Below are 25,724 nucleotides of genomic sequence, written 5' to 3'. Positions count from 1 at the left end.
AGGCTTACTGTTTCAATAAAGTATATCCACATGCTTTCCCTTAAAAATAAATTTGTTACTTAACTCTATCATTGATCACGTGTTCATGTACTTAAAAGGATAGATTATACTAAAGCGTATGTATACTATTGTTTGATGAGTCATTAAAAGAAAACTGGTTTACATTGAATCGTACATTTAAAACAGGTGAATTTTATGGTATTTAATTATATTTCAGTAAAGCTGATAGATAATCAATCATCTAGTCTTGTGGCTCTTAACTGTAGTATAATGGGATCAGAGGCAAAGAGGAGGTGTGAGATGGGGCTACTAGTCAGTCAGGAACTGCGGTAAATTCCCAGCCTATTTTATCTGGCCCTTAGTAACCAAGAAGAGAGAGGAAGAGGGGGAGGGGGAGAGAAGGAAAGAGAATGTGTGTGTGTGTGTGTGTGTGTGTGTGTGTGTGTGTGTGTGTGTGTGTGTGGTGTGTGTGTGTGTGTGTGTGGTGTGTGTGTGTGTAGGAGGGAGGTTGGCTCTGTGGACAACGGAGGAAGTGCTAGGGCAAAAGGTGAAACACTTTCTTTCACGAATTCCTAAAAACATAGACTTAGAGAAGACTTCTATCAGTCACTAACGAAACATGATGGTCTTCTTTCTTTATCCATGAACAGGCCATTTCCAAAACAGTAGTGAGAGTACAGGGATTTCATTTAAAAAAGACTTCTTTCTGTGGCCTACGAACAACTTTCATATACAGATTGCTTGAGTGAAAACTGAGGCTGCTTTTAGAATCAAGAATTTTAAAACATCTAAGATGGTACTGTATGTAAAGGGAAAAATTTTGACAGAAAAGAATACAAATTTAAAAAAAGACAACACATAGATGATAAAACATAGAGTGCTGGTACACATTTATTCTTTTATTGCTAAACATTAAACGCCAGCAACTACGATATCTTCAAGTTAAAGCCTAAGAATGAATTACAGCTCAGTTGAAAGATTTATAGAAAAAAATACCTGTGTACCATTAGTATGTGGACATTCAATAAATACCACAGGACAAACTGATGACTAAGAGCCACATATCCATGAAGTGCATGGTTACAATTTACTGTTAGAACAGATAGTGACCTGTAAGAGCGATTATCAGAAGGTCAAGTTTAACTGCATGTCTTTTCAAACTGAAATGCTAAAAAGAATATATACATCCTTTACGGATTTTAAGTGATTAAAAACAACCCTGAAAAATGTAAACAGTGCAGAATAGAAACACTGAAAATAAAGTTTTACTGCTGAACAACTGCCAACACAACACTTTCTTCAAATCCTCAAAATAATTCATTTTTCTAATTGCTCTACAGAAACCAAAATGGACTATTTTCATAAAGATGATAATATATCAGGGACACAGACCTTCCAAGTTATTATGTTATGTTATATATTTACAGTATATTCAATAATACTTTTTACAGCTTACTTAAATAGAAACATGCTTTTCTAATCCATAAATAACACTAATCATCATCCATTCAACCACATTTATTAAGTATTTTTGATGTCTCATGCACTGTGCCAGGGATGCAAAGATGAGTATGACATGGTCCTCGCTCTAGAAGTGCCCACAATCAAGCTGAAGAAACAACACATAACATTTCCTTTCTTACACAATGAGGCCATTTCTGTAAAAATGGGACTGATGTGCTCAATATCCTAATAGAGTGTTTGCCAAATCCTGACCCAGTGTAGCAGAAGACCAAGGTGTTTAAAAGCCATAAGAAAATGACATGCTTGGGGTTCTTTTTCCACCCAGAAAAAGAAGTTTACAGGTGGGATTTCATCTATTAAATTTTTTTCTCAGTTTTAAAAAACTGACCTGCACATATATAGCATTTCCATTAATAAACTGCTTAGTTCATGTAATAGAATTAATTATGTAAGTATTTCATGGTATTCCCCAAACTTTACTACCTGAACAGGTCTGCGTATCACTCTGTTAATATACTTTAATCCGGAAAGACTGTCTGCCTAAAAACAGAACAAATGCCTTTTTCCTAGGATAAACCAATAATTTGTACAGTTTTAAGTAGTGGTAATAACTGATGACCTTGAGTCATTAAAAATATTAAAATTATATTCAATATATAATTTCTGTTTAAGAAGGCAGGCAGATTTATAATACAATCTAAAGTTTCCTTAAAAATGGTTAAAAAGTTTTAGTGCCTAAAAAGCAACTCAGTGATCTGAAAGAGGTGAACCCCACGAATACCTCAATTAATGAAAAACTTGGATACATGACTACTCATGTTCTTGAGTATATGAGAGAAGCAAATATTTTTCATCAAAGAAAGAGCTTGCTCATATACTTCTAATACCAACAGCTTCACACTGGCCTATTGACTTCCCAGATCTTCCAGGGCTGCATCTCCAGTCCAAAAGATCTCAAACTAGGCAGGGCTCTTTTGGGCTCAAGAGGCAGTTCCCGGGCACTGGCAAATCCACATTTGTACTCACATGCAGCCATACTCACTCTACTACCAAGTCTTTCGTGGACCCACAGAGGTAGCTTAGGGGAACGATGGAAAGCAAGGACTACATATTTAATTACCCAACACAGAGAAACATCAGAGCCACTGGTGAGGACAGAGTATGGTTCAGGGCTTAAGGTAATTGCTTCTTTTTTTTTTTTTTTTTTTTTTTTTAAGGTAATTGCTTCTTGAAGACAGGGACCTAGGAGCTAGGCCCCAGATAGCTCCAGCAGCACAAGAGAAAATACCTACCCTGGAAGGATTCCAAGCTTTGAAGCTCTGTAGAGAACAGTAACCCAGACTGCAGAAGGTCCTGTGATCTGTCTTGTGACCTGCCGCAAGACCCACCTGGCTCATTTCTGAGGTTCACCCCTAACTGTCTCAGCTCACATACTGCAGGTGGCAGATACTTCTGCAGCTCACTCTGAATGTCAAGGGTAGTGTTGCTTTATGAGAGTATAGGGACATATTATCAAAGAGGCAACTCTTGTGGGGCAAAACATGTCTCACCCTATTACAGACCCTACTTTCTCTTTGTTCATTTATTTGGCATCATTTGACAAAGATTTTCCCTTTCATGTCAGCAGATTCTTTTACAGAATTTTATTAATTTAATTGTAATCAGACCTCAGTTGTCAGAGTACAAAATAATACACAATTTAATTTAAAAATACTTTTCAAACAAGACAAGGGACAAGAGATATAGACCAAGAAAATGCTCACCTTTCCACTTGGCCAAAGTCTGGTCTCCTTCAAATCTGGATTAATGATGCTTTTTCAAGAAGTTTTTCCCAATTAATCCTACCCAATTCTGTTTTCCTTTACATTATTTCAACATGATACGTAGCCACACAAAAATGGTTTAACATGAATTTGCACTTGTTTAGGAATTGTTCCACAAGCATCTGAAGGTTGTAGGTTCAGTCTTTAAAACTAGAATGTAATCAGGGACTATGCCTTTCATTTCTTCTGTTTATCCCATAGTTTGGATACTCTGGATAAAGAACTTAAAGTTGTTGGCTAAAATGTAATTTTAAGGAAACACTTTATATTTCACACCAAGTAAGGTTTTCAATATTGTATATTGTAACTCAGAGATTCTATCAAATGAGTGCAAATATTACCGTGCTGTAACCATCCAGAGTCCCAGGGTCACATTGGCAGCCAAAAGTATACTGCCACCAAGCAAGATGAAAAATCCTATCAGATCTTTGACATCATTGTCTCCAATCACTGAGGTAAGAGTAGCATCTAGGAAAGAGTTTAAAATCCATTGTCCGTCCAAAGCAAAGCAGGGCACTGCATTAACAATAGCCAGAGCTCCCGAGAGGGAAATCAGGTACCTGGTTAAAATCGGTTAAGGAGCTTACGGCGAGGTCTGAGGGCAAAGCACATTTGTGGGAGTCAGAAGCAGGCATTTTACCAGGACTGGATTTGAGATTACAGGTGACTTCCTTCCTTTCTTTAAATCTCTGCTTACCAGTATACACCATTGCTTCTTAGATCTCTACTATTTAAAACAAATGACATATTATTTCGAAGTTCAAAAACCTTGACTAGAAAAATAAAGGCCAACCACTTGTAAACCAAGACAATCTGTAATGAACTCCTTCAGAAGACTAACTCTTTCTAATCCTTTAATTATACATCAAGAGAAAGGAATAAGAAATAAGGGAAAATTACTTTTTGATCCTTACGAAGTATACGTTATATTAGATATATAAAGATTTTGGCCCCTTGAACTCTATTTTACTATCATCTGTAAGGTCATAGTGTCAATATCTCTGAGAAAAAGCTGCAGTCTACAAGGTACAATTTTGACTGTACACATTTTTTAGTAACTCATTTGTTAACTAATTTGTTACTAATTTGCTCATTTGTTTTGTTTCATTTTTTTTGTAAATCATTAAGGAAAGAAATTTAAGATTTAAAAGTGACAAAAATAAAGAACCTTTCCAAACTGTTCAGTTTATTCAAATTCTATATAATAACCAATTAAAATTTTTTTTACATGCAAATATAATATGCAAAAGAACACATGAGATTTTGTCCTCTGAATGCTATTTTAGTATTGGAAACCAGTTTGATCTCCCTTACGCATTCCTCCACTTGATCAGAGCCAACAGGCTCAGAAGGGGTGGAATTCATCACCGCATTAGTAGCTGAAGCGTTCATCCTTTATAAACGTACTAAAAGGTTTTATACCCCTAAATTCAACTCTCAATTTGTATTCTAGGTTCCTTCCCTTCGACATCTTAACCTTTCTCTCCTCCCAATCAATCTTTCTTGACTTCTTCCTCCCTAGGTACAATCTGATCTTTTTCAACTTTAAAGTCTCTTTTTTTGGTACTAGCAGTTAACTGATACTTGTAAGGTCTGTTCATGCTCTCTAATCAAGGTAAAACTAATGAAGTTCCAAGTAGCACTTTTTTTTTTTTTTTTTTTTTTTTTTTTGCGGTACGCGGGCCTCTCACTGTTGTGGCCTCTCCCGTTGCAGAGCAACAGGCTCCGGACGCGCAGGCTCAGCGGCCATGGCTCACCGGCCCAGCTGCTCCGCGGCATGTGGAATCTTCCCAAACCGGGACACGAACCCACGTCCCCTGCATCGGCAGGCGGACTCTCAACCACTGCGCCACCAGGGAAGCCCCCAAGTAGCACATTTTAAAAACATCTTTCACGCCAGAAAGGATACTTGACAAATGTCTCCACAACCACAGGCAGATCTATGCTTAGAAAGTTGAAACGTGGAATAAAACTGGTGATGCTCACTAAAAAAGAAAAATAAGAAATAATATTATTTATACAGATAAGCAACAGCATTATGAATTTTACCATATGACTAAAAATTGGGCTAGCCTATTAAATTGATTGAGAAAGCCCTTCCCAAACATATGCAGGCAGGCTCTATGGCCCACATATAAAAGCAATTGGCAATTCTAGAACATCTAATAAAAATAGTGGAATACAGAAATTCATGTCTCAGTGTACTTATATTTTGAGGTGCGAATATGATAAAACTGATTATATACCAACTATGACTACCAAATACAGAGATTGACTTTAAAAATACAAAATATTTTTCAAAATATTCCATTTATATGAAATGTGCAGAAACAGGCAAATTTGCAGAAACAGAAAGCAGATTAGTGGTTGCCAAGGGCTGGGGGTGGGTGGGTGTAGAGAAGTAGAATGACTGCCTAATGGGTATGGGCTTTCTTTTTGGGGTGATGAAAATATTCTGGAACAAGACTGTGGTGATGGTTCCACAACTCTGAATATATTAAAAACTACTGAACTGTACACTTTATTTTTTATTTTTAATTTTTTTTAACATCTTCATTGGAGTATAATTACTTTACAATGGTGTGTTAGTTTCTGCTGTATCACAAAGTGAATCAGCTATACATATACATATATCCCCACGTCTCCTCCCTCTTGCATCTCCCTCCCTCCCACCCTCCCTATCCCACCCCTCTAGGTGGTCACAAAGCACAGAGCTGATCTCCCTGTTCTATGCGGCTGCTTCCCACTAGCTATCTATTTCACATTCGGTAGTGTATATATGTCCATGCCACTCTCTCACTTCGTCCCAGCTAACTGTACAATTTAAAAGGGTGAATTGTATGATATGTGAATTATATTTCAATAAAACTGGTAAAAAAAAAGGAACATAAAAAAAATCTTGTACAACAAAATAAGTTAGACTGTATGATCTTCAGCCATATGGAGAAGCTATATGTTTAATCCAATCATGTTGCCACTGTTAAAACAATTATGTTGGCCCGGTTTTGAAATTATATTCATATAAAATTCATGTGTCATGCACAAATTACTTTATCATCATTATCACTGTGATTCCAATCGCTTCTCGGCCTTTTGGCTAAGATCAAGTGTAGTATCACTATGATTCCAGGCATTCTTTGACATATGCTGCTCTTGCTACTGTTTTGGGAGCTTGGATAAATTTAATAAACGCTCAGAGAATATCTTAGAGATCATCTATGTGATACAAACGGTAGTGAAGGAAAAATGCGTCATGTGTCACTCTCCATAGGCAGACATGGTGTTCAGTTCCATCTTGCTTTATAAATTCAGATTATTTTCCTACTGCTTAAATTTCATTTCGTGCTTAAGAACAAGTTAACAAGACTTTGAAAAGTGATCAAATATAATAAATAAAATTAATGCAAGATGTGTACTGAGTTGTTACCACTGAGAATATATGCCATTGTAGCGATATTCTGAGGGTCTACCATAATAATACCCACCTGTGTAGTGAAGGTGCAGTGGATGTCCTACATACAACATATCGATTTGAGGTGGGTGTTTCACTTTTATTAAGCGAGTATGAGTTTCCAAAGAAGGTATTATACAGAAACTTGAACTTGAGCTTTTTTTACAATCTTTATTGGTTCTACAAACTTGGGTGGCTTCCACTGCTTTCCGGGCAGGTAGACATGTATGCTAGGGATAGAACATTAATTAGTCAATATTAAAAATGACCTGTTAACAAGAAAAACACCAAGTTACATTACTTCAATATCTTTCATGTCACCTAGCATATTAGGAATGAAGTTCATATAAAGGAAATGCCATTTATGTGTATCTACTATAAATTAGATTCAATTATTCCACTTTGGCCAAATAAGATATTACCATTATAAAATTTTTAAAGATTCTCAGATGAAATATGACATGTGAAATGTAGAGATTTTAATAAAATTATACAAAGCAAAAGGGCAATGGTTTTGTAGAGTCCATTTTAGTTCTATATGCTTATTTTGTAATAATTGTATCAGGCAAGCAAGACTGCTTCAGGGACAACTTACCAAACGCTTATTAAAATTATTTCTATAGGAAAAGCACACATCTGTAAGGCTGTGATTGTTACAGCATTCAGTCGAACCGTCTAGCCGTTTGTATGCTGAAGAGAAATGGTTTATTAAAATCTGTTATTAGAAAAAAGAATCCATTACATAGAAGTACATTTGTAATAAGAATTTTGCTTTCAAGACAAAAAGAATTAAGTAAAATGCATATGAATTCAGAAACAACTGTATAATTGACAGTTCAGCTTGTCAGCTACTCACTGCAGAGTTTGATTTTACATTATAAAAAGAGATACATCCAATTTGAAATCAAGAAGCATCAATTACCCTAGGTTAGTTGTCTTCATATAAACTTACCACTCGTAAAGCTGGAGTTCCAGGGTCTCAGTAGGTTTTGCAATAACTCCAGGTGGTCAAGCACAAATATTTAATGAGCCACTATTAGATGTCCTAATGCTGCTGATCCACTGATCCAATTTCACTACTGAACTCCTGTGCTGTGCTGTTAGCACAGTGAGCTAGAGCAGGGGGTCCCCAACCCCGGGGCCACGGACCGGTAGCGGTCTACGGCCTGTTAGGAACCGGGTCGCATAGCAGGAGGTGAGTGGCGGGCGAGCGAAGCTTCATCTGCCGCTCCCCATCGCTCGCATTACCACCTGAACCACCACCCCTGCCCCCTGCCCTGGGGAAAAATGTCTTCCACAAAACCGGTCCCTGGTGCCAAAAAGGTTGGGGACCACTGAGCTAGAGGATGCCTAAGAGACTCTCATCCCTAAGGACATCATATCAAATATCTCTCCCACCTCCAGGCTTATCTTGAGGCTTTCCCCACAGAACCAGGGCAGCCCAATTGGACCCCACAGATATGCACATATTTGCCTGCATACTAGTAATCCAGTTACCATTTTTGGAAGATAACAGAAACAGGGCAAGTATCCCCATTATTCATTTATTTTTTCAAGTTCTTTGGTAGACTGCTTCTCTTGTGTCTAGGGTAGAATAAGGAAGCTAAATCACTGTTACAGCTGGGACAAAAATTTTTTTCCATATATTTATTTTGGAAGGTTTCCTGCATTCAGCACATCAAACTTGTAAAGCAAAATTGATGAGTGGAGACTTCCCTGGCAGTCCAGTGGTTAAGACTCCCAGCTTCCACTGCAGGGGGCACAGGTTCGATCCTTGGTCGGGGAACTAAGATCCCACATGCCACGGGGTGTGGCAAAAAAAAAAGAGAGAAAAAAAAATTGATGTGTGGCAAGGACCAATTAAACTTAGAATCTTATATACCTACTACCACACTCATATGTGCTGAAGAAGAGAAAGTAAAGTTATCCCCGATTTCCAATACTACGAAAAGCATTATTAACAAGACTGCCTTTAGGAGTGCTGGCGTGAAAATGGTTGTTGATATGCAATCTGACTTTATAAGGATTTTATATTTCAGGCAAAGGTTTCTGTTTGTTTTTAAATCTTTTCTTTTTTTCTTCTAGATCATTTGGTTAGACTGGATGTCCTTAAACACGCACTGTTGCCAACGCGAAGAACAAAACAGAGGTGAAGTAAACTAACAGATGCATCAATTTCTCCTCTGCAATGGCTAGCTGTGTGGGTAGTTTTGCCTTGTTTTCTTACCATAACTGAATGGGTATTTAAATTCTGGGTGATGAGTAATATTTAAAATATGAAAGCAAACTGTGAACAACTAATGGCACAAACTTGTGCCTATAATCACTCATCAGCCTTAACGGTAAACTATAAGGTAAAAAGGTGTTTAGGATTAAAAAAAAAAAAAAAAAAGATCCAGGCAAAAGCCCTCAGTATTTTTTCTCATCAGTTGCCAAGTCGCACCAATTTTTACCTTCTCATTATTTTTCTCTTTATTCCCACTAAAGGGTAGACTCCAATTCTTTCTCACTTGACCCATTTGAAGAGAGTACTAACGCATCTAGTTTACCACCTAGCTCTCATATGCAAACTTGTCCTACATACTGAATGCTTCAGATTAACCTTCCAGTGTAGAACTCTGAGAATGTAGCTCTTCTAATCCAAATATCCAAAGACTCTGTGCTGCTCCCAAACAGTCTAAATGCCATAGCCTAAAACATAAAGACTTCTACTTTTTTTTTAGTCACTTTAGCTCATACTCTTCTCTTGCTGAACCAAATTATTAGCAGTTCCCTGACCAACTTCTAGTCTGTGGCGCCGAGGTTCATTTATATCGGTCTCCTGAAATTAAACTCACTGTTGAGGCCCAGCTCAAGAGCTGCTGCTATGAAGCCTGTCCTCATCTTTTCAGTCAAGACTGACTGCCATCAACTCTCACAACTCCCAATACTTTTTGTCATTAATTATATTTAACCTTGTACCGTAATGTGGGCATGGTCTAATTCTTTGATTAGACTGTGAGGTCTTTGAGGGAAAAGTTTCTCAGTATCTTATATAAGGTGAATAACTCAATATGCACTGAATACATAAATGGTGTTCTATGCCACTTGCCTTTGTATCAGTAATGATTTTTAAAAATTTACATCTGATACTTGATTCTTATTTTTTCCTGGAGGAATGTATGCAACACAGAATTGAAAAGTCAAGAATTTGATATCACTGTTGATATAGCATGTCTGATAATACAACAGCTTAAAGGGGCCAAGCAGGTATCAAATAAATGAAGTGGATAGTGTGTGGAAAAAATAGGAAATGGTGGGGGTTGTGATGAATTAGAGAATACATACCTTGTTCTAGGCCACTCAACTTGGGGCCGAGAGTCAAGAGATCATCTATTTTATTCCATGAGAAAGAAGTCTGGACCCTCATGTGAAACCTTTTCTTTTTTCTTTTTGGCCGTGCTGTGCAGCATGCGGGAACTTAGTTCCCCGACCAGGGATTGAACCCGTGCCCCCTGCAGTGGACCACCACTGGACCACTGGGGACCACCAGGGAAGTCCCGAAACCTCTTAAATATTGGCAGCCAATTAAGAATTTTAAAAATATTGTGCAAGCCAAACCATACACATCTGTCAAGGCTGGCTGGATTTGGCCTCTAGGTTACCACCAATTTGTGACCTCTAGGTTATGGCTTCTTCCTATGGTGATTAATCCAATTAAAACATAAACTGATGGCTATGGCTACCATGACAAGATGAAGTGCCTCCTGACATACAGAATTTCCCATTATTTTGTTATCATGTGAGAAGTAAACTTGATATTTCTCTGTTTATCAATTTAAAAAAAGTTGTACATTTAAAAATGTATTTTCTTTTAGAATCTTTTCTACTGGATCACATTAAAGGACAAGTCACTTAATTTCTGTGACTCAATTCTTAACCTATAAGACGGGTATGCCAGAGGTAATTTTCACATTCGTATACTGCTATCAACATGAGAGACCAATCCAATTCTACTTTGGAAGGCACATTCAAGACTGCAATGGGAGGGCTTCCCTGGTGGCGCAGTGGTTGGGAGTCCGCCTGCCGATGCAGGGGACACGGGTTCGTGCCCCGGTCTGGGAGGATCCCACATGCCATGGAGAGGCTAGGCCCGTGAGCCATGGCCGCTGAGCCTGCACGTCTGGAGCCTGTGCTCCGCAACAGGAGAGGCCACAACAGTGAGAGGCCCACGTACTGCAAAAAAAAAAAAAAAAAAAAAAAAAAGACTGCAATGGGAGGTCCCAGAGGCATTCATGGCTTCAGTTTAACTCTAGGAAATTAGAATTCTCCCTTAAATCTCCCCAGACTGGGAAAGAATTAGGGAAATTAAGACCAGAACAGTTTCATAATTCCATTACAAGGAGAACCTGCATATTCTGAATGTACCCTAAGATGGGCCCTAAGATACTTGTAGAAATAGTCTAGTCTTCAAAGGATGGTCTAGACCAGAGGTAATTTTGGAATAAGGCTGGAAAGAAGAGACTTTTTCAATCTATAGTTCACAGTACTCACTACTTTCTACATCACTAAAATGAATTGAACAATTTTCTTACCCTAGTTTAATAAATATATAAATGTAACTAGAGTTCCAATATAGGCATGCAAACCTATTTATTCTATTTATTTATTTATTTATTTATTTACTTATGGCTGCATTGGGTCTTCATTGCTGTGCGCGGGCTTTTGTGGCGAGTGGGGGCTACTCTTCGTTGCGGTGCGCAGGCTTCTCATTGCAGTGGCTTCTCTTGTTGTGGAGCACCAGCTCTAGGCACGCGGGCTTCAGTAGTTATGGCTCGCGGGCTCTAGAGCACAGGCTCAGTAGTTGGGGCGCACGGGCTTAGCTGCTCCGCGGCATGTGGGATCTTCCCGGACCAGGGATTGAACCCATGTCCCCTGCACTGGCAGGCAGATTCTTAACCACTGCGCCACCAGGGAAGTCCCTTTATTCTTAGTTCTATGGTAGAATTTGTACCAGCACCACCTAGTACCAAGTAGTTAAGAAATTATAAACTCTCTCTCTCTCTTCAATTGGTGAGAGCAAAGAAACCTTGGATGATACCTTGATATTCACAATGGGAGAAGAGACACCTTTTTCTAAACATTAGAGAAGATTTGAGCATAAAAACAATCTGGGTACTCAAACTATGTGGAAAAGATTTCCAGAGTTTTCCTTTTACTATTTTAAACTAAGTCAGGAACGGCCTTTTCTCACTTCAGTTAAAGATGCATAAGATAGGACAATACTCCCTGTGCCAGGCAGTTACAGGTATATACCCTCATCTCCTCTGAACAGGAATATAGGCTATTCAAAGGGGATGCCTGTGTCTGGACTCATAGCTTCATTTTAGGGAGCGGTTGCCTTTAGTATTCAATCTCACTCTTTTTAAAATGCCATTCAAATGCTGGACTTAGTAGTCTTTCTTATTCAAGACAACGCTTCCAAGAAAGAAAAAAAGGAATTTAGCTTTAGGCATATATGAAGAGTGTCTCCTGAAACTAAAGAAACAGGATGCAAGCTACTTGTTAGAAAATAATCCCCAAAAAGAAACAAACTAGTTCTTGTCTGTAACTTTTAGTTTCATTCAAATCACTAAGTGGCATATGGACACAGAGCAATCTTAAATTAAGCAGAGGATTGAATATGAAGAGGGGAACTTTGTTCTGTTCTGATGCAGAATGAAACCAGAGATTTATTCCAGGTACAAAGGGCTCTAAGCCTCACCCAGTGTCCTTTTTGGGGCTTCCTGGAAAGGCCATTCAATCTGCAAGGAGTGTGTGGGACAAGCTCCTTAGGCTTGCCCCATGTACCAAGGGCAGAGGTGTAATTAAACCAGCCTTGGTTCTGTTGGTGCTGCTCATAGTTTAGCAGGTTAATGTTTAAAAATCAAAAACGAAAGGACTGACAGAAGAAAAAAGTAGTTCCCAACAATTTCATAAAATGAATAGTCATTTCATGTTGATTAACCACATTTTTCTAATTTGCCAGAAATATACCTGTTAATATTTTAAGGAGAACATCTAGTCTGCTTAATTAATACCGTAATTAATTAATATCTTAGGGAATATCTTTAAAAATTTAAAATTACACCTGGGAGAGTCAGGGTATGAAATGAGGCCAGAAATGATTGGCTGGGACAGCTTATGAGCACTTTCAGGGTCAGATCTTTCTAAGGTGGCTTTATTGTTTTCAAGTGGTATAAATTTCAGAATTTGAATTATGTATATTGAATTCTACTCTAAATTGAATATGAATCACTTTTGGATTATGAGCTACTTTGCATTACCATATTTGGCTATATCTTTGCCATCTACTCATAATGTAGGATAACAAAGGTCCCTAGATACATGTAAAATAATATCAATCCATAGTTTTCTTGTTTTTTTTTTTTTTTTTTTGGTGGTACGCGGGCCTCTCACTGTTGTGGCCTCTCCCATTGCGGAGCACAGGCTCCGGACACGCAGGCTCAGCGGCCATGGCTCACGGGCATGTGGGATCTTCCCGGACCGGGGCATGAACCCGTGTCCCGTGCATCGGCAGGCGGACTCTCAACCACTGCACCACCAGGGAAGCCCCGTAGTTTTCTTAAATGTCCATAGCCACTTTGGTCAAGTCTGCCATTAAAATTAATCTAGTATATATTTTAAGTTACATTTACAGTCATTAAGATTTCTACAGTCTGGCTGAGTATATGTACTCCATTTAAAAATGATTAAATGGAGGTACGGGTTTATCAGATACAGTCATCATGTAAAATCAGCAAGTATCCTAATACAGTCGCTCCTAAGGAGATGAGACATATATTGAAGAATTATTATTTTGGGATTGATTTTTTTATTAGTGTGGGAAGAGTAATATCTGCTTTGGGTTTTTAAACAAATACCTCCAAAATATAGCATATGATCCAGAATAGTGAAATACTCAAAAAGTTAATAAGGAAAGAGTTTCAGAGTATTTCAAGAAAAATTTCACTTCCATTCTGTCTGCCTGAAAAAAGACAAAAGCTTAAACATCTGAAATGCAGATATTCTAAATAAAACAATCCTACTGGAGAGAGCTTTATTTGATTACGATGTCATTTTGGCTTTTGTAATTCAATACAGATTGTACCAAGTTTAGAGAAACTTGAGGAAAATGATAAAGGACTTAAGAAGTATGAAATTATGGATTATTTCTCTTACAGAAGAACACACTGTGGATTACACACCCAACTGAAAAGATGCGATACATGGAAAAACATGAGATGCAATATGAAGTACTGAGTGCTACCTACGAGGTATTTCTGCCCCTGCCAAAAATGGATCCTGAATCTAATCAAGCCTCTGGACCTAACTACCATCTATAGGAAATTTGGGGGATACCGAACATGTTAATGATAAATTTGACAAAACAAATGACTCAGTTTCTTCAATAAATGATATTAAAAATAAAAAGTCAGGGGGAATTGTTACAACTTAAAAGAGACTTAAAAGGCATACCATCCAACTTAAACCAACTATAAAAACAAAACCAGAGAAGAGTGCAGGTATTAGGAATTATTGTTAATTTTGTTAGGTGTGATAATAGTACTGTGGTCATGTCTAAAAGGTCATCATCTATTAAAGATATGCTGAAGTTTATGGATAAAATGACAGGATACCTGGGATGTGCTTTAAAATACTTCCCTCAAAAGTGGACAGGCTGGATAAAAAAATGGCAAAATGTTGATAATTGCTGAAGCTAGGAGAAGGATACATGAGGTTTCATTTATACTACTCTCTCTGTTTTTTTTTTTTTTTTGGGCCGTGCTGTATGACTTGTGGGATCTTCGTTCCCCGACCAGGGACTGAACATGCCTTCAGCAGTGAAAGCGCGGAGTCCTAACCACTGGACCACCAGGGAATTCCCTGTACTACTCTCTTGACATTTATGTATGTTTGAAAAATGTTTACAATAAAAAAAATTCTTAAAAATAAAAAAAATTCTTAAAAATGGTTATACATGGAAGACTACATTTGAAAAAAATTTTAAATCAGTTCTTACTACTTTGTCACTGTTGTACACAGTACTTTAATACAGTTATTCTTGATAATTAATCATATTTCTTAACCCCAGTAGATGTAGACAAGTATCCAGGCATTTCTTGACTTAAAGATGTAGTCTGTGAGCATAATTTGTGCTTTCCAGCACTTTCAATAATTTGGGTCCCCATAATTTTGTATGAAGAGTTGGCAGACTGGTTTTTCAGAGCTGGAAGAGCTAAAAATAAATTTGGAAGCTTCTGAGAATAAACTTGCTTCACCCTGTCGCCTACGACACAGAACAACAGATGTGACTTCAGTGGGTATTTTCGGACACCAAGATGACTTCCTCTGGATGACTGCCACACAAAAAAACCCTACCCCAAGTAGCTTTGGACATGCCACCATCCATACAGCACAAGGGTATTTAATTGCTGGAATTTAGTTAATTGGTTATGTTTGAGCTTGAATGCTGACTTAACACAAGTGTTTTTTAAATGCTGAAGAATTAGATACTAGAGTTCTGAAAATCAAATATGAAATTAGTTAGAAGTTCAACAACAATATATAATAAACAAAACATACATATTAGTATCTAACTTACCAAGAAGAATGTTTACTAGTTTAGGCTTATTATTACTTTACTGATTTGTTTTAAATAAGTTAGGACAAAATAAATCTACAGACATGATCTAAGAATTAGCAAATGGCAAGTACTGCTGCTTGAAGCATTATATTATACTGAGGAAATATACACACCTCTAACTGGGAAGCTTAACTGCTGTAAAGTTGATGCACTTATACAGTAACCAATTTGGGGCTCATAGGCGATGGTATCGAGACATTCATTCCAATCTTGTACATTTGTAACAGGACAATCCTGTAGATGGGTGACAAGGTCTCCCACAAAAAGGCCTCTGGGTCCAATGGCAGGTGAGTCCTTGGGAAGAGGGCAGAATTAAATCAGATAATGTGTGAAGACAAGCTATGATTAATCTGAGCAAATAATAAAGACACTGACTTAATTAAGTAGACTATTTTGAATAATGTAGAAAATAATCCAGCTTTGAATCCAAGATGTATAATCCTAGAAAATTAACAAAATAACACCCAATAATTATACTTTTCATATTTCACTAAAATTTTGAATTTTTCACAAATGAAAACCAAACAAACCCCACTTGCCAACAGTTAAGATTAAAATGATAAACTTTTTCCCAAACTGCTAATTAAAATTTTTTGTGAAAGTAGTCATCAGAATGCTTTCAATGTCCTATATCATCAATGGATAAAATTATAAGACTTATCTAAACACAGTCCCAAATATGCAGACAATACCGTCAGCACAATGAACACATGAGTACATGAGGCAGTTGCTCACAAGGTAATTTTCCTTGTCCCAAAGTGTGAAGAGAAGACTTGATACCATCATAGTAGTCTAAGGGAGTGAAATACAGAGTTGAAGACATTAATTTAAACTCCCACGAAATGTTCTGCTGGCTAGCCTAGGTTCCATCTTTCTTACTTCTTAGGAGTAAAGACATCTGACTCAAAAGCAGAGTTATAAAAATAAACAGTAAAGGTAAATGATGCATTTAATCAAACTACAGTTAGAAAGTCTTGATACTATCCTTGTAACTCAGAACAGAAACAATTTTCAGTATTTTAAAAGAGCCAATGTAGTTCACAAAACTATTTCTTTGATTTGAAAGGATTACAGTAATTTCTTCAGGAGAAACTGAGCATTCTGTACATGAGAACAGTTTGAATAAAAGTTCCTTAAAAAAAAAAAAAGTTCCTGACATAAAATGCTAAGTGTTACATCACAAAATCTGGCGAAAAAATACCCCAAGTAATCTGTTATTTACCTCAGCAACTTCAGTGATAAGCACCCCGACTCCAGTGTAGTAAAACGGCAAGAGAATTACAGGAAGGAGAACAAGAGCTAAAATACCCAGGAGTGCAAGGACGAAATTATGCCAGATACCTGAAAAGAGGGAAAAAAAGGAATAAGCTCAACCAGGGGCAGGAATGATATCATTCCAGGTAGTTGTACTTCATAATACTTAGGCATTCTGATAAATTAGTAAAGTAACCAGAAGAAGCTGTGAGGCAGATAGATCTACTTATTAGTACAGAAGACAGATGTTCAGTTAGAGGTTTCTTCCATTTCAGATATTAAAATCTAAAATGAGCATGTTAATACAATACTAGGAAGACCACATGCTAATATGATTTAACACTATTAGAATCTATATTCGATTACATATATACCTCTATTATATATGTAAAGGTGTGTGTGTATATAATGAATAGAATATCTTCTACTTACTACTCTTTTCTCAGAAAATGTATACATATTAATTTAAACATAGTTGTGAAAAAAAAACATACTTGTGATCTTTGAAAGGAACTTCAGAGCTATCAAATAAAAGTTATGATGAAGTAAAAAACATTCTTGCTGAACTGGGGTATGTATCTTACATCAAGACTATAACTATCTCTGCCATCTCTGAAGAGATGGTTAGGTGAACCCAGTGGTGTGCTGGAGCCTGCTCCTACCAGCTTGCCACAGCTGACCGGGCCTCTTTAACCAACTCCTCCTTCAGGAACTTCAAGGTGGCGCTTTGAAATTGGCCACGGTGGGAGTATTTACACCACAGAAACCAGCAAATGCTACATATCAGAGCTCTCCACCCTCTCCTCCAGGGCTAGATGTTAAACATTCACTAGCATACCTCTAGATTACCCCCCCTCCCATACCGATCCTTGCCCTCTAGTACAGTTTTTCTCATAAGGCAGGGTGGAAGCACTACCCACTCTCTGAGCAGTGTGATTCTTAGTTGTGCAGGTCTTGTCCTTTACAATACAGGACATATAGCATTCCCGACTCCATCCTCTGAAAGTCATTAGTGTTCTCCAGTCACTGAGACAAGCAAACAACTGCCCTCACCCCACACATTCCAAATATCCCCAGGAGGGTGATAGCACCAGTGGTTGAGGACCAGTGTTCTATAATGATAGAAACATAACTTAAAAGACATCTCCCAGACTCTCAGGAGGCTGAGTATGGCCATATGACTGTTTCGGCAAAAGGATGCAAGTGGAAGTGATGGGGATTGTCTTACTGGCTGGAATGTAGCTATGATGGAGCTAAACCTGAGTCCATGACGCAGAAGCTGCATGTTGGGAATAGTAGAGCTAAGACAGAAAGAGTCTGAGTCCCCCAAATCATAGAATTATCATATCAGCATTGAACTACTTACATTTGCAATGTTTTATGAGAGTTTAAGTCACTACTATTTTTAGCTTTTACAGCAGCCAGATACCTAGCTAATATGGATCATATTCACAATGTAAAATGTTCCTCTAGTCCAGGACATATTGGGTAAACAATATTTTCTGTTTTGCACACAGCAAGATCTTTTTTTTTTTTTTTTTTTTTTGGCGGTACGCGGGCCCCTCACTGATGTGACCTCTCCCGCCATGGAGCACAGGCTCTGGACGCGCAGGCCCAGCGGCCATGGCTCACGGGCCCAGCCGCTCCGCGGCATGTGGGATCCTCCCAGACCGGGGCACGAACCCGTGTCCCCTGCATCGGCAGGCGGACTCTCAACCACCGTGCCACCAGGGAAGCCCCAGAAAGATCTTTCAAAAACACTAATGGTATCAAGCTATTTATCACAAACTATATTTTGCTTTTTCATTTATATATTTTCGACTTCTTCCTCACCTGCACATTCATATCTAACCCACTTCTTATATCCACTACAGAGTAATCCATTTCAAAAAAAAACATTGACTTATTTATAAGGTTCCCGCCTAATGATCACTTAGGCTGTTTTAACTTTTTCATACAATGCTGCAACAAACAGCTTTGCTCATATTGTTATGCATCTAATTAAGAATGCATCTGAGGGTATGGAAAATTGCACAGAAATGGAATTATTAGGTCAAAAAATACATGCATTAAAACTGACCTCCAACAAGTTTGCATTATATTCTAAGTGGCATATGTTTCCCCACCCTCTGAACAATACTGGATGGGATGCTATCATAACTTTAGACTGCCATCTGCTAGGTGAAAGGTAAAATCTCATTCTGATTTCTATTTCTTTAATGATGAGTGAGCTTGTACATTTTTCATGCTTATTAAATGGTTATTTGTATTTTTGTCTGAGAATTGCTTACTTCTATCCACTATCAGTTTACATTTTTTGACTGGGTTGTCTTTTTTTTCTTAAACTAATTTATATATATTATTATTTGTAATACATACACTGAGGAATTTGTTCTTCTGTACGAGGTATTATAATCATTTCCTCCAGTTTGTTTGGCTTGGTTTATAGTTTTGCCTATGCAGACATTTTAAATTTTGGTGAGGTCAAATGTCTCCTTTTGTATTAAGCCTTTCCCAGTTCAAGACTACAGAAGACACTCACCTGTGTTTTCTTGTATTGTTTTCATAGGTTTTTTTTTTTTTTAATTTTCACTCGAGGCATGCGGGTTCTTAGTTCCCCCACCAGGGATTGAGCCCATGCCCCCTGCAGTGGAAGCACAGTCTTAACCACTGGATGGTCAGGGAAGTCCCTAGCATCATTTAAAAAACAAAATTAAAACAAACAGAAAAAATCTCTAATTCTTTGACCCACTGGAATCTACTCTAGTGAAACTAATTAGGAATACAGCTATACCACCCCACCACCCTGTTGCTAGTCCCAAGACAATTTCACAAAATAATCCAGCCCCATTGATTATATTTGCCACCATTACCATGTGCTAAATTCAACTTTCCCCTTAACCCCTCAGGAGGGCCTAAAAGCTTGCACCCGACCTCTCCCTTATCAGGATGACACCACCATACGACCCTGGCTTTTCTCATCCAAGCAACAGTCAGAGGGGCACACAGCAGCACTGCTTCTTTGACTCTCTGGGCTGGACTCTCCTATCTCTTGTCAGGGATGCAGCTGGTACCAGACCACCCTGCTGGATTCCAGATTTGCCCATGATGGCTAAATTGCAATGCAGGTACCTTTATTTCCTTTATTTAAACAATCTCTTGTTCATTAATGATTTGCTTTTTGAGTATACCAAACAAATTTTTGTTACAATTTTTACTTTCTCTAGAGCAGGGTTTCTCAACAGTGGCACTACTGGCATTCTGGGCCAGATAATTTTTTGTTGTGGGGGACTATCTTGTGCACTGTAAAATGTTTAGCAGCATCCCTGGCCTCTACCCACCAGATGCCAGTCGTACCCTCCCTGTTTTTTCTATTTTCTAGGTACAACATTTATATAGGCAAGTTTTTTTCTTTCTTTAGAACAGGAATTTTATTTTTTGCTTTTTCTATTACAAGGGATGTATGTACCAAGTATTAAAAAGTCAATACACACACAACATATTCCACAACTGAGCACCACTCCTTAACTAAACAGGCAAAGAAATGACACTAAAAGACAGCACCTGGTAGTATTTGGGGGAAAATAAAAAGACTAAAACAGGTTTAAATCGACTACTACATCCCATCCAATATTCAATACTACACAATCCAGTGCATCTAAAAGGTAGTTATGCAAAATGTGTTAATGTCAAAGAATACAACCAAAATTAAGATGGCAAACTAAACCTATATAACTTTTTTAAACAGGAAAATACTTTATAGATGCATGTAACTGTCCTTCTTTTAAAGAAAATCTCCAACGTTATCTACTTCCAGAAAAAACCATATATAGAACTACTAAACGTATTCTTAAAAGTATAAATGTGAACATTTAGAAAATCCATAACTTTAAAATCATAAATAGACGAACTTGATATTTAAAAGAATGTGAAAAGTCCCATTTTTAGCACAGTTGTATAAACAACAGTCTTTTGATGTGAGCTTCATGAATTGTCCTTTTGTGACCAAATGTTACAAAAACATAACGTTTTTCAAACTGTATTACAGAACAAGACAGAACATCTTAACAATGTTATCTTATATAAAGAATTACTTTTTTTATCTTTTAAATTTTACTTTTACTAACCTATCAAAACCTGACCCTTAGACGTGTTAGAGTCATTAAAAAAATTTTCTAGAAACAGTACACAAAAAAGAGGCATATTTATTTCCCATCACATTATTGGAAGATGCTTTCCGAGCCTGAGAAGTTTCTTCTCTCCTTTTTACTGTCTATCTTTATTCTTAGCATGTGCTAAGATATGAGTTTTCAGGTTAGCTGACTGAGTAAATGTCTTATTACAGTAATTGAAGGGGCATATGAAGGGCCTCTCTCCGGTATGGATTCGCACATGGGTACGCAAATTGAAATCCAGGGAAAAGCTTTTTCCGCAGCCTTCGAAGGTGCACTGAAAGGGCTTCTCTCCCGTATGCACCAGTTGATGACGTTTCAGTTTTGAGCTCTCAACAAAAGCTTTGCCACATTCTGCACATACGTGGACTCTGGGACCATGGGTGTGCAGATGCTTTCTCAAAGCAGACTTATCCCTGAACATCTTCATGCAGCCTTTGCTAGGGCAAGCTATTGATTTCGGGGGCTCTTCTTTGGTTTTCTGGGGCTTCTTTCTAGTAAATTCTGCCACTTGTTTGGGATCTGAGAGGTCAAGGCCAGGAATTCCTCCAGGAGGCAGCTTCTTCCCCGTCAGGTACTCTGAATAACCAAGAGTTCGTTTCTCAGCAGCCTGTCTAGTCTCGTGGCCTCTCTCATCGCACGTGGAGCACGTGGTGACGGCGAACACGCCTTCCAGGGATTCGACGTGCACCTGCTCCTGCTCCCACTTCTCGCTGCCCACCTCGGAGCTGCTTGCCGCCCTGGCCTTGCCGCCGGCGTAAGTATTCTTATCGCTGGGCTTTGTGCCTTGGCCACTGTCCTTCCTGCTGTGGCTGTAGGCCGAGGAGGACGTGGAGGGTGGTGACAAGGGAGCCAGGGTCTCCTGGAAGCAGTTGTTTTCGTCGGCCAGGATGGCCGTCTTGTTCTCCAGGTTGGTGACCTGCAGGTCTTCAGACCGGTAGTAGCCCATCACCTCCTCCTGCATCTGCATCATGATCATTTCCTTGTTGCAGTCCCCTTGGTTTGGGGTGCTGATAATGAGAGGCTGCAGCACGAGCAGAGACGTATGGTGGTGGCCATCGTGGACACAGCTGCCGCTGATGTCTTCGTACTCCTTGGCTGCCTCAACCGCCATTGTCTCCACAGGGACGGTCTCCACAGGGATGGTCTCCACAGGGACGGTCTCCACAGGGACAGTCTCCACAGGGACGGTCTCCACAGGGACGGTCTCCACAGGGACGGTCTCCACAGGGATCTGGTGCAGCTCCACAGCATCTGCGTACATCTCCGAGTTTTCTGTCATGATGTAGAAAATGTTGTTTGAGGCCATGGCCGAGGGCTCTTCTGAGGCTTTGGCTACTGGGCAGCGAACGAACGACAAAACGGCCGCGGAAAAGAAAGGCTGTGAGAGAAAAGCCCGAGCTCCAGAGAAAAGAGAGGGCGCTTCCGGTGCGGGACGCGGAAAACGCAGACGACGTGGAAGCTTCTGGACCCGCCTCACACGTTCGCTTTGGGGCACACCCCCCACCGTACATGCGCTTTACGTCACCCCACACACACGCTTTGCGTCACCCCGCACACGCGCTTTGCGGCACCACCCCCTCCCCGCACATGCGCTTTGGGCACCCTGCACATGCGCTTTGGAGCACTCCCCCCTGCACATGCGCTTTGGGGCACCACCGGCACATGCGCTTTGGGGCACCCCGCACATGCGCTTCTAAGCTGGGGCACCCCAGCAGAGTGCAGGACCATGCTCATGCCCACGCTCACACACTAGTGCGTGCGCCAGCTCTCCTGCCACTGCGTGCCTCTTTGCTCAGCGCGCCAAGCTATTGTTTTTTTTGAATACAGCAACCAGGCTCTACAGAATTTTTCTGTATTTCATTTCCATTGACTTTTTTGTCCCTCCCCCTCCCCCCGCCAGGTATATAATAGTATGGGCGGGGAAGGCCTACTCCTTTCTAATACTTATGCTTCTTTTTTTTCTTATTCGATTGCACTGACCCACATTTACAGGCCATTTTTAACAGTATCAGTGGAATGCTTGTCCTGCCCGTTAATAGGAATGCTTCTAAGTGTTATACCATTAGGAAGTAACCAGCTATTTCTGTTTAGTACTTCTACTAAAGATTTTTGGGTTTTAGCCATTAATGGATGTTGAATTTTGTTAAATACCGACTTCAATATCTGCTGAGATGAGGATATTTTTCTCTTAAGAGTAATTAATGTTTACCACATTCAAATAAGATTTCCTAATTTTAAGCCATCCTTGCACTGTTTAGATACACCAACCGTCTGTAGAATTTTTTTTGTGCTTTACAAGTATCAGTGGTACACTGACTTTTAAAAAATTCTTAGTTTCCTTCTCTATGCGACCTGGAAAGTTTATACTAAATTGGAATTGAAACGAAACATTTTTTCCTTCAAGATTCCTTCAAGACTTGAAAGAATTCTACCTATGAAACTTTCAGGACCACTCTTAAACTTTCTTAATTTCTCCCATGGTAATTAGCCTATTTATATTTTTTTTCTGTCTCCACTGGGGTTAATTTTGGCTGTTTTAAAAAAAAGATAATTATCCAGGTTTGTGAAAATTTTTTGCAGAGATGAACAAAGAACACTTTTATAATTGTTTAAAATTTCTCTATCAGTTGTCATTCCCCAATCTGACTGCTAATTCTGTCTATAAATGCTTTCTCCCATTTAATCTTTTTTTCTTCAAAGAACTCTTTTATTTAACAGTTCTATTTTTTCTAATTTATTATTTTTTGCCTATATGCATGCTGATTACATCATTTCTTACCTATTTTATAGTTCTTTTCTCACTTCTTCAGTTTAACTGATTTACTTTAATTTCTTATTTCATAATAATTGCCTAAGGCAGTGACTTTTCCTTTTAGCAAAACTTTACACATTATTTCATTATCATTTTTAAACATACTGCAATTATGGTTTTGAATTAAATTGGCCAATTTTTATAAGTTTCATGGGCACTTGAAAAGAAATTGTCATGGTATAGGATTTGACATAACTGTTGATTTTGACCTTGCTAATTAGAGCTTTGATGATTGAAACTTTTTCATACTTAACCTGCTATGTGTTGAGAGATGAGATAAGCCTCCCTTATTACATTTCTGTTTTTTCCTTGTACTTTTCCCATTTTTGTTTTGATGATGTGTTACTTTATTCAGTAAGACTCACGATTACATTTCCATTGTGGATTACACTCCTTATGATTATCAAGTGATCTCCTATGTCTAATTTAATGCTTTAGTCATATTTTCATGATATGTTCTCATTTTTTCAATCTTTTAAAAATAATTCATGTTAAAAAAATGAAAAAAACTGGAATGTAAATTATTTTGCTCTACCACTTCTGACTGAGAGTCTTTTTTAAAAAAATTTACTTATTTATGTATTTACTTTTGGCTGCGTTGGGTCTTTGTTGCTGTGCACGGGTGTTCTCTAGTTGTGGCGAGCGGGGGCTACTCTTTGTTGCGATGCGTGGGCTTCTCAATGCGGTGGCTTCTCTTGTTGTGGAGCATGGGCTCTAGGTGTGTGGGCTTCAGTAGTTGTGGCACACAGGCTCAGTAGTTGTGGCTCGCGGGCTCTAGAGCACAGGCTCAGTAGTTGTGGCGCACGAGCTTAGTTGCTCCGTGGCACGTGGGATCTTCCCGGACCAGGGCTTGAACCCATGTCCCCTGCATTGGCAGGCGGATTCTTAAGCACTGCGCCACCAGGGAAGCCCTGACTGAGAGTCTTATAAACTGAATTTATCAACCAAAAGGTGAGGTGTTTTCAGTTGTGATGTACTTTCCATAAAACCACTAATAACACACAGATGAATAAAGAAATTTAAGTCTTTTACCTGCGCAAAATATCCTTAGCTGCTGGACTGGTGATATAAGTTGCAAATGAGTGGTGAACAGATCAACAAATGCTCCAGGATAAATAATGAAGAGAAAAATCCCAAAGCCATTAAATCGAACTTGTTCCCTAAGAAATCACATAAGAAAAAGGAATTTACTACTAGTATTGCATTTTTCAGATTAATAATGCATGTAATCTTAAAACTTCCCACTGTAATTCAAATTCTTGCTTAAAATACAAGTCTCTCTGGAGAGTCAAAAAATTATATATGATATATATCATCATAATTTTATAATAGCATACAGATTTAGTTACCAGTGAAATTGCATTTTGTAAAACAGGGCATTCTGAAATAGACTTAAGAACTTCAAAAATTTTTAGAAACCAATATGCTGAGCAAATAACTTAAAATTAGTCACTTGTATAAAGAAATAGTTAATATTTCTATGAGAAACTAAATGAAAAACATTTTTATGGTTTATTCTGAATTATTTTCAGGGAAGGAGATAGTAGAAAATAGAATTCAAGTAAATTATCTAAATATTTATATTTCTCTTAGCCATTATAAAGGTGGAGGTTTATCTAAGTGTATTCCTGTTGAATTAATGTTAAAAATAAGTACTGCATTTAAAAATGCATAATGCTCAGACTGTCCTCAAGAGAACTATTTTTTATCAATTCATTCTCTAAAACTGGAATTACATTTAAAAGCCTCGTAAGACCACACAGCTACTCTAAAAAAAGCATCATCTAAATATATTGTGCTGTCACCTAGCATTAACTATATAAGATGACTGTAAAATTCACTTTTTCTTGGCAGTGGGATTTTAGAAAATATTACCCAAACTATTTCACAAACATATTATGAATGATTAAACTGTAATAACAATGCTTTTCTATGTAAAACCCTAAAAGCTGCAAAGTTAAGGTGGAAGTAAAGATGAAAGAGAGAAAAGAAAAAAGTAGCCGACCACTTAAACCACTACATGGCACACCTGTGTAACAGTATATGCTCTGTCAAGATGAGGGTTTATTGCCAGTCAATA

General features: G+C 38.4%; 2 protein-coding genes across 2 annotated transcripts in view; both read right to left on the bottom strand.

The window, feature by feature from the left end:
• Nucleotides 1-1,021: 1,021 nt before the first annotated feature.
• MBTPS2 (membrane bound transcription factor peptidase, site 2) overlaps nucleotides 1,022-25,724 on the bottom strand; it is a 40,279-nt gene continuing 15,576 nt past the window's right edge. Inside the window, exons 5-11 of the mRNA XM_082864225.1 lie at nucleotides 24,677-24,804; nucleotides 16,626-16,744; nucleotides 15,517-15,697; nucleotides 7,334-7,428; nucleotides 6,773-6,968; nucleotides 5,197-5,272; nucleotides 1,022-3,847 (exon numbers count right to left, since the gene is read on the bottom strand). Of these exons, the coding sequence (XP_082720351.1) occupies nucleotides 3,625-3,847; nucleotides 5,197-5,272; nucleotides 6,773-6,968; nucleotides 7,334-7,428; nucleotides 15,517-15,697; nucleotides 16,626-16,744; nucleotides 24,677-24,804 (1,018 nt within the window). The 3' untranslated portion in view covers nucleotides 1,022-3,624. The remainder of the gene's footprint in view (nucleotides 3,848-5,196; nucleotides 5,273-6,772; nucleotides 6,969-7,333; nucleotides 7,429-15,516; nucleotides 15,698-16,625; nucleotides 16,745-24,676; nucleotides 24,805-25,724) is intronic.
• YY2 (YY2 transcription factor) lies at nucleotides 20,924-22,138 on the bottom strand (the record flags this gene model as incomplete). Its single annotated transcript, XM_082864347.1, has 1 exon — nucleotides 20,924-22,138. The coding sequence occupies one exon, from the start codon at nucleotides 22,136-22,138 to the stop codon at nucleotides 20,924-20,926; it is 1,215 nt and encodes a 404-aa protein (XP_082720473.1).

The sequence above is a fragment of the Leucopleurus acutus genome, assembly GCF_964270905.1.
Source record: "Leucopleurus acutus genome assembly, chromosome: X".
Classification (NCBI taxonomy): Eukaryota; Metazoa; Chordata; class Mammalia; order Artiodactyla; family Delphinidae; genus Leucopleurus; species Leucopleurus acutus.
Note: the sequence above shows the minus strand (reverse complement) of the source record. Positions and strands in the feature narration are given on the sequence as shown.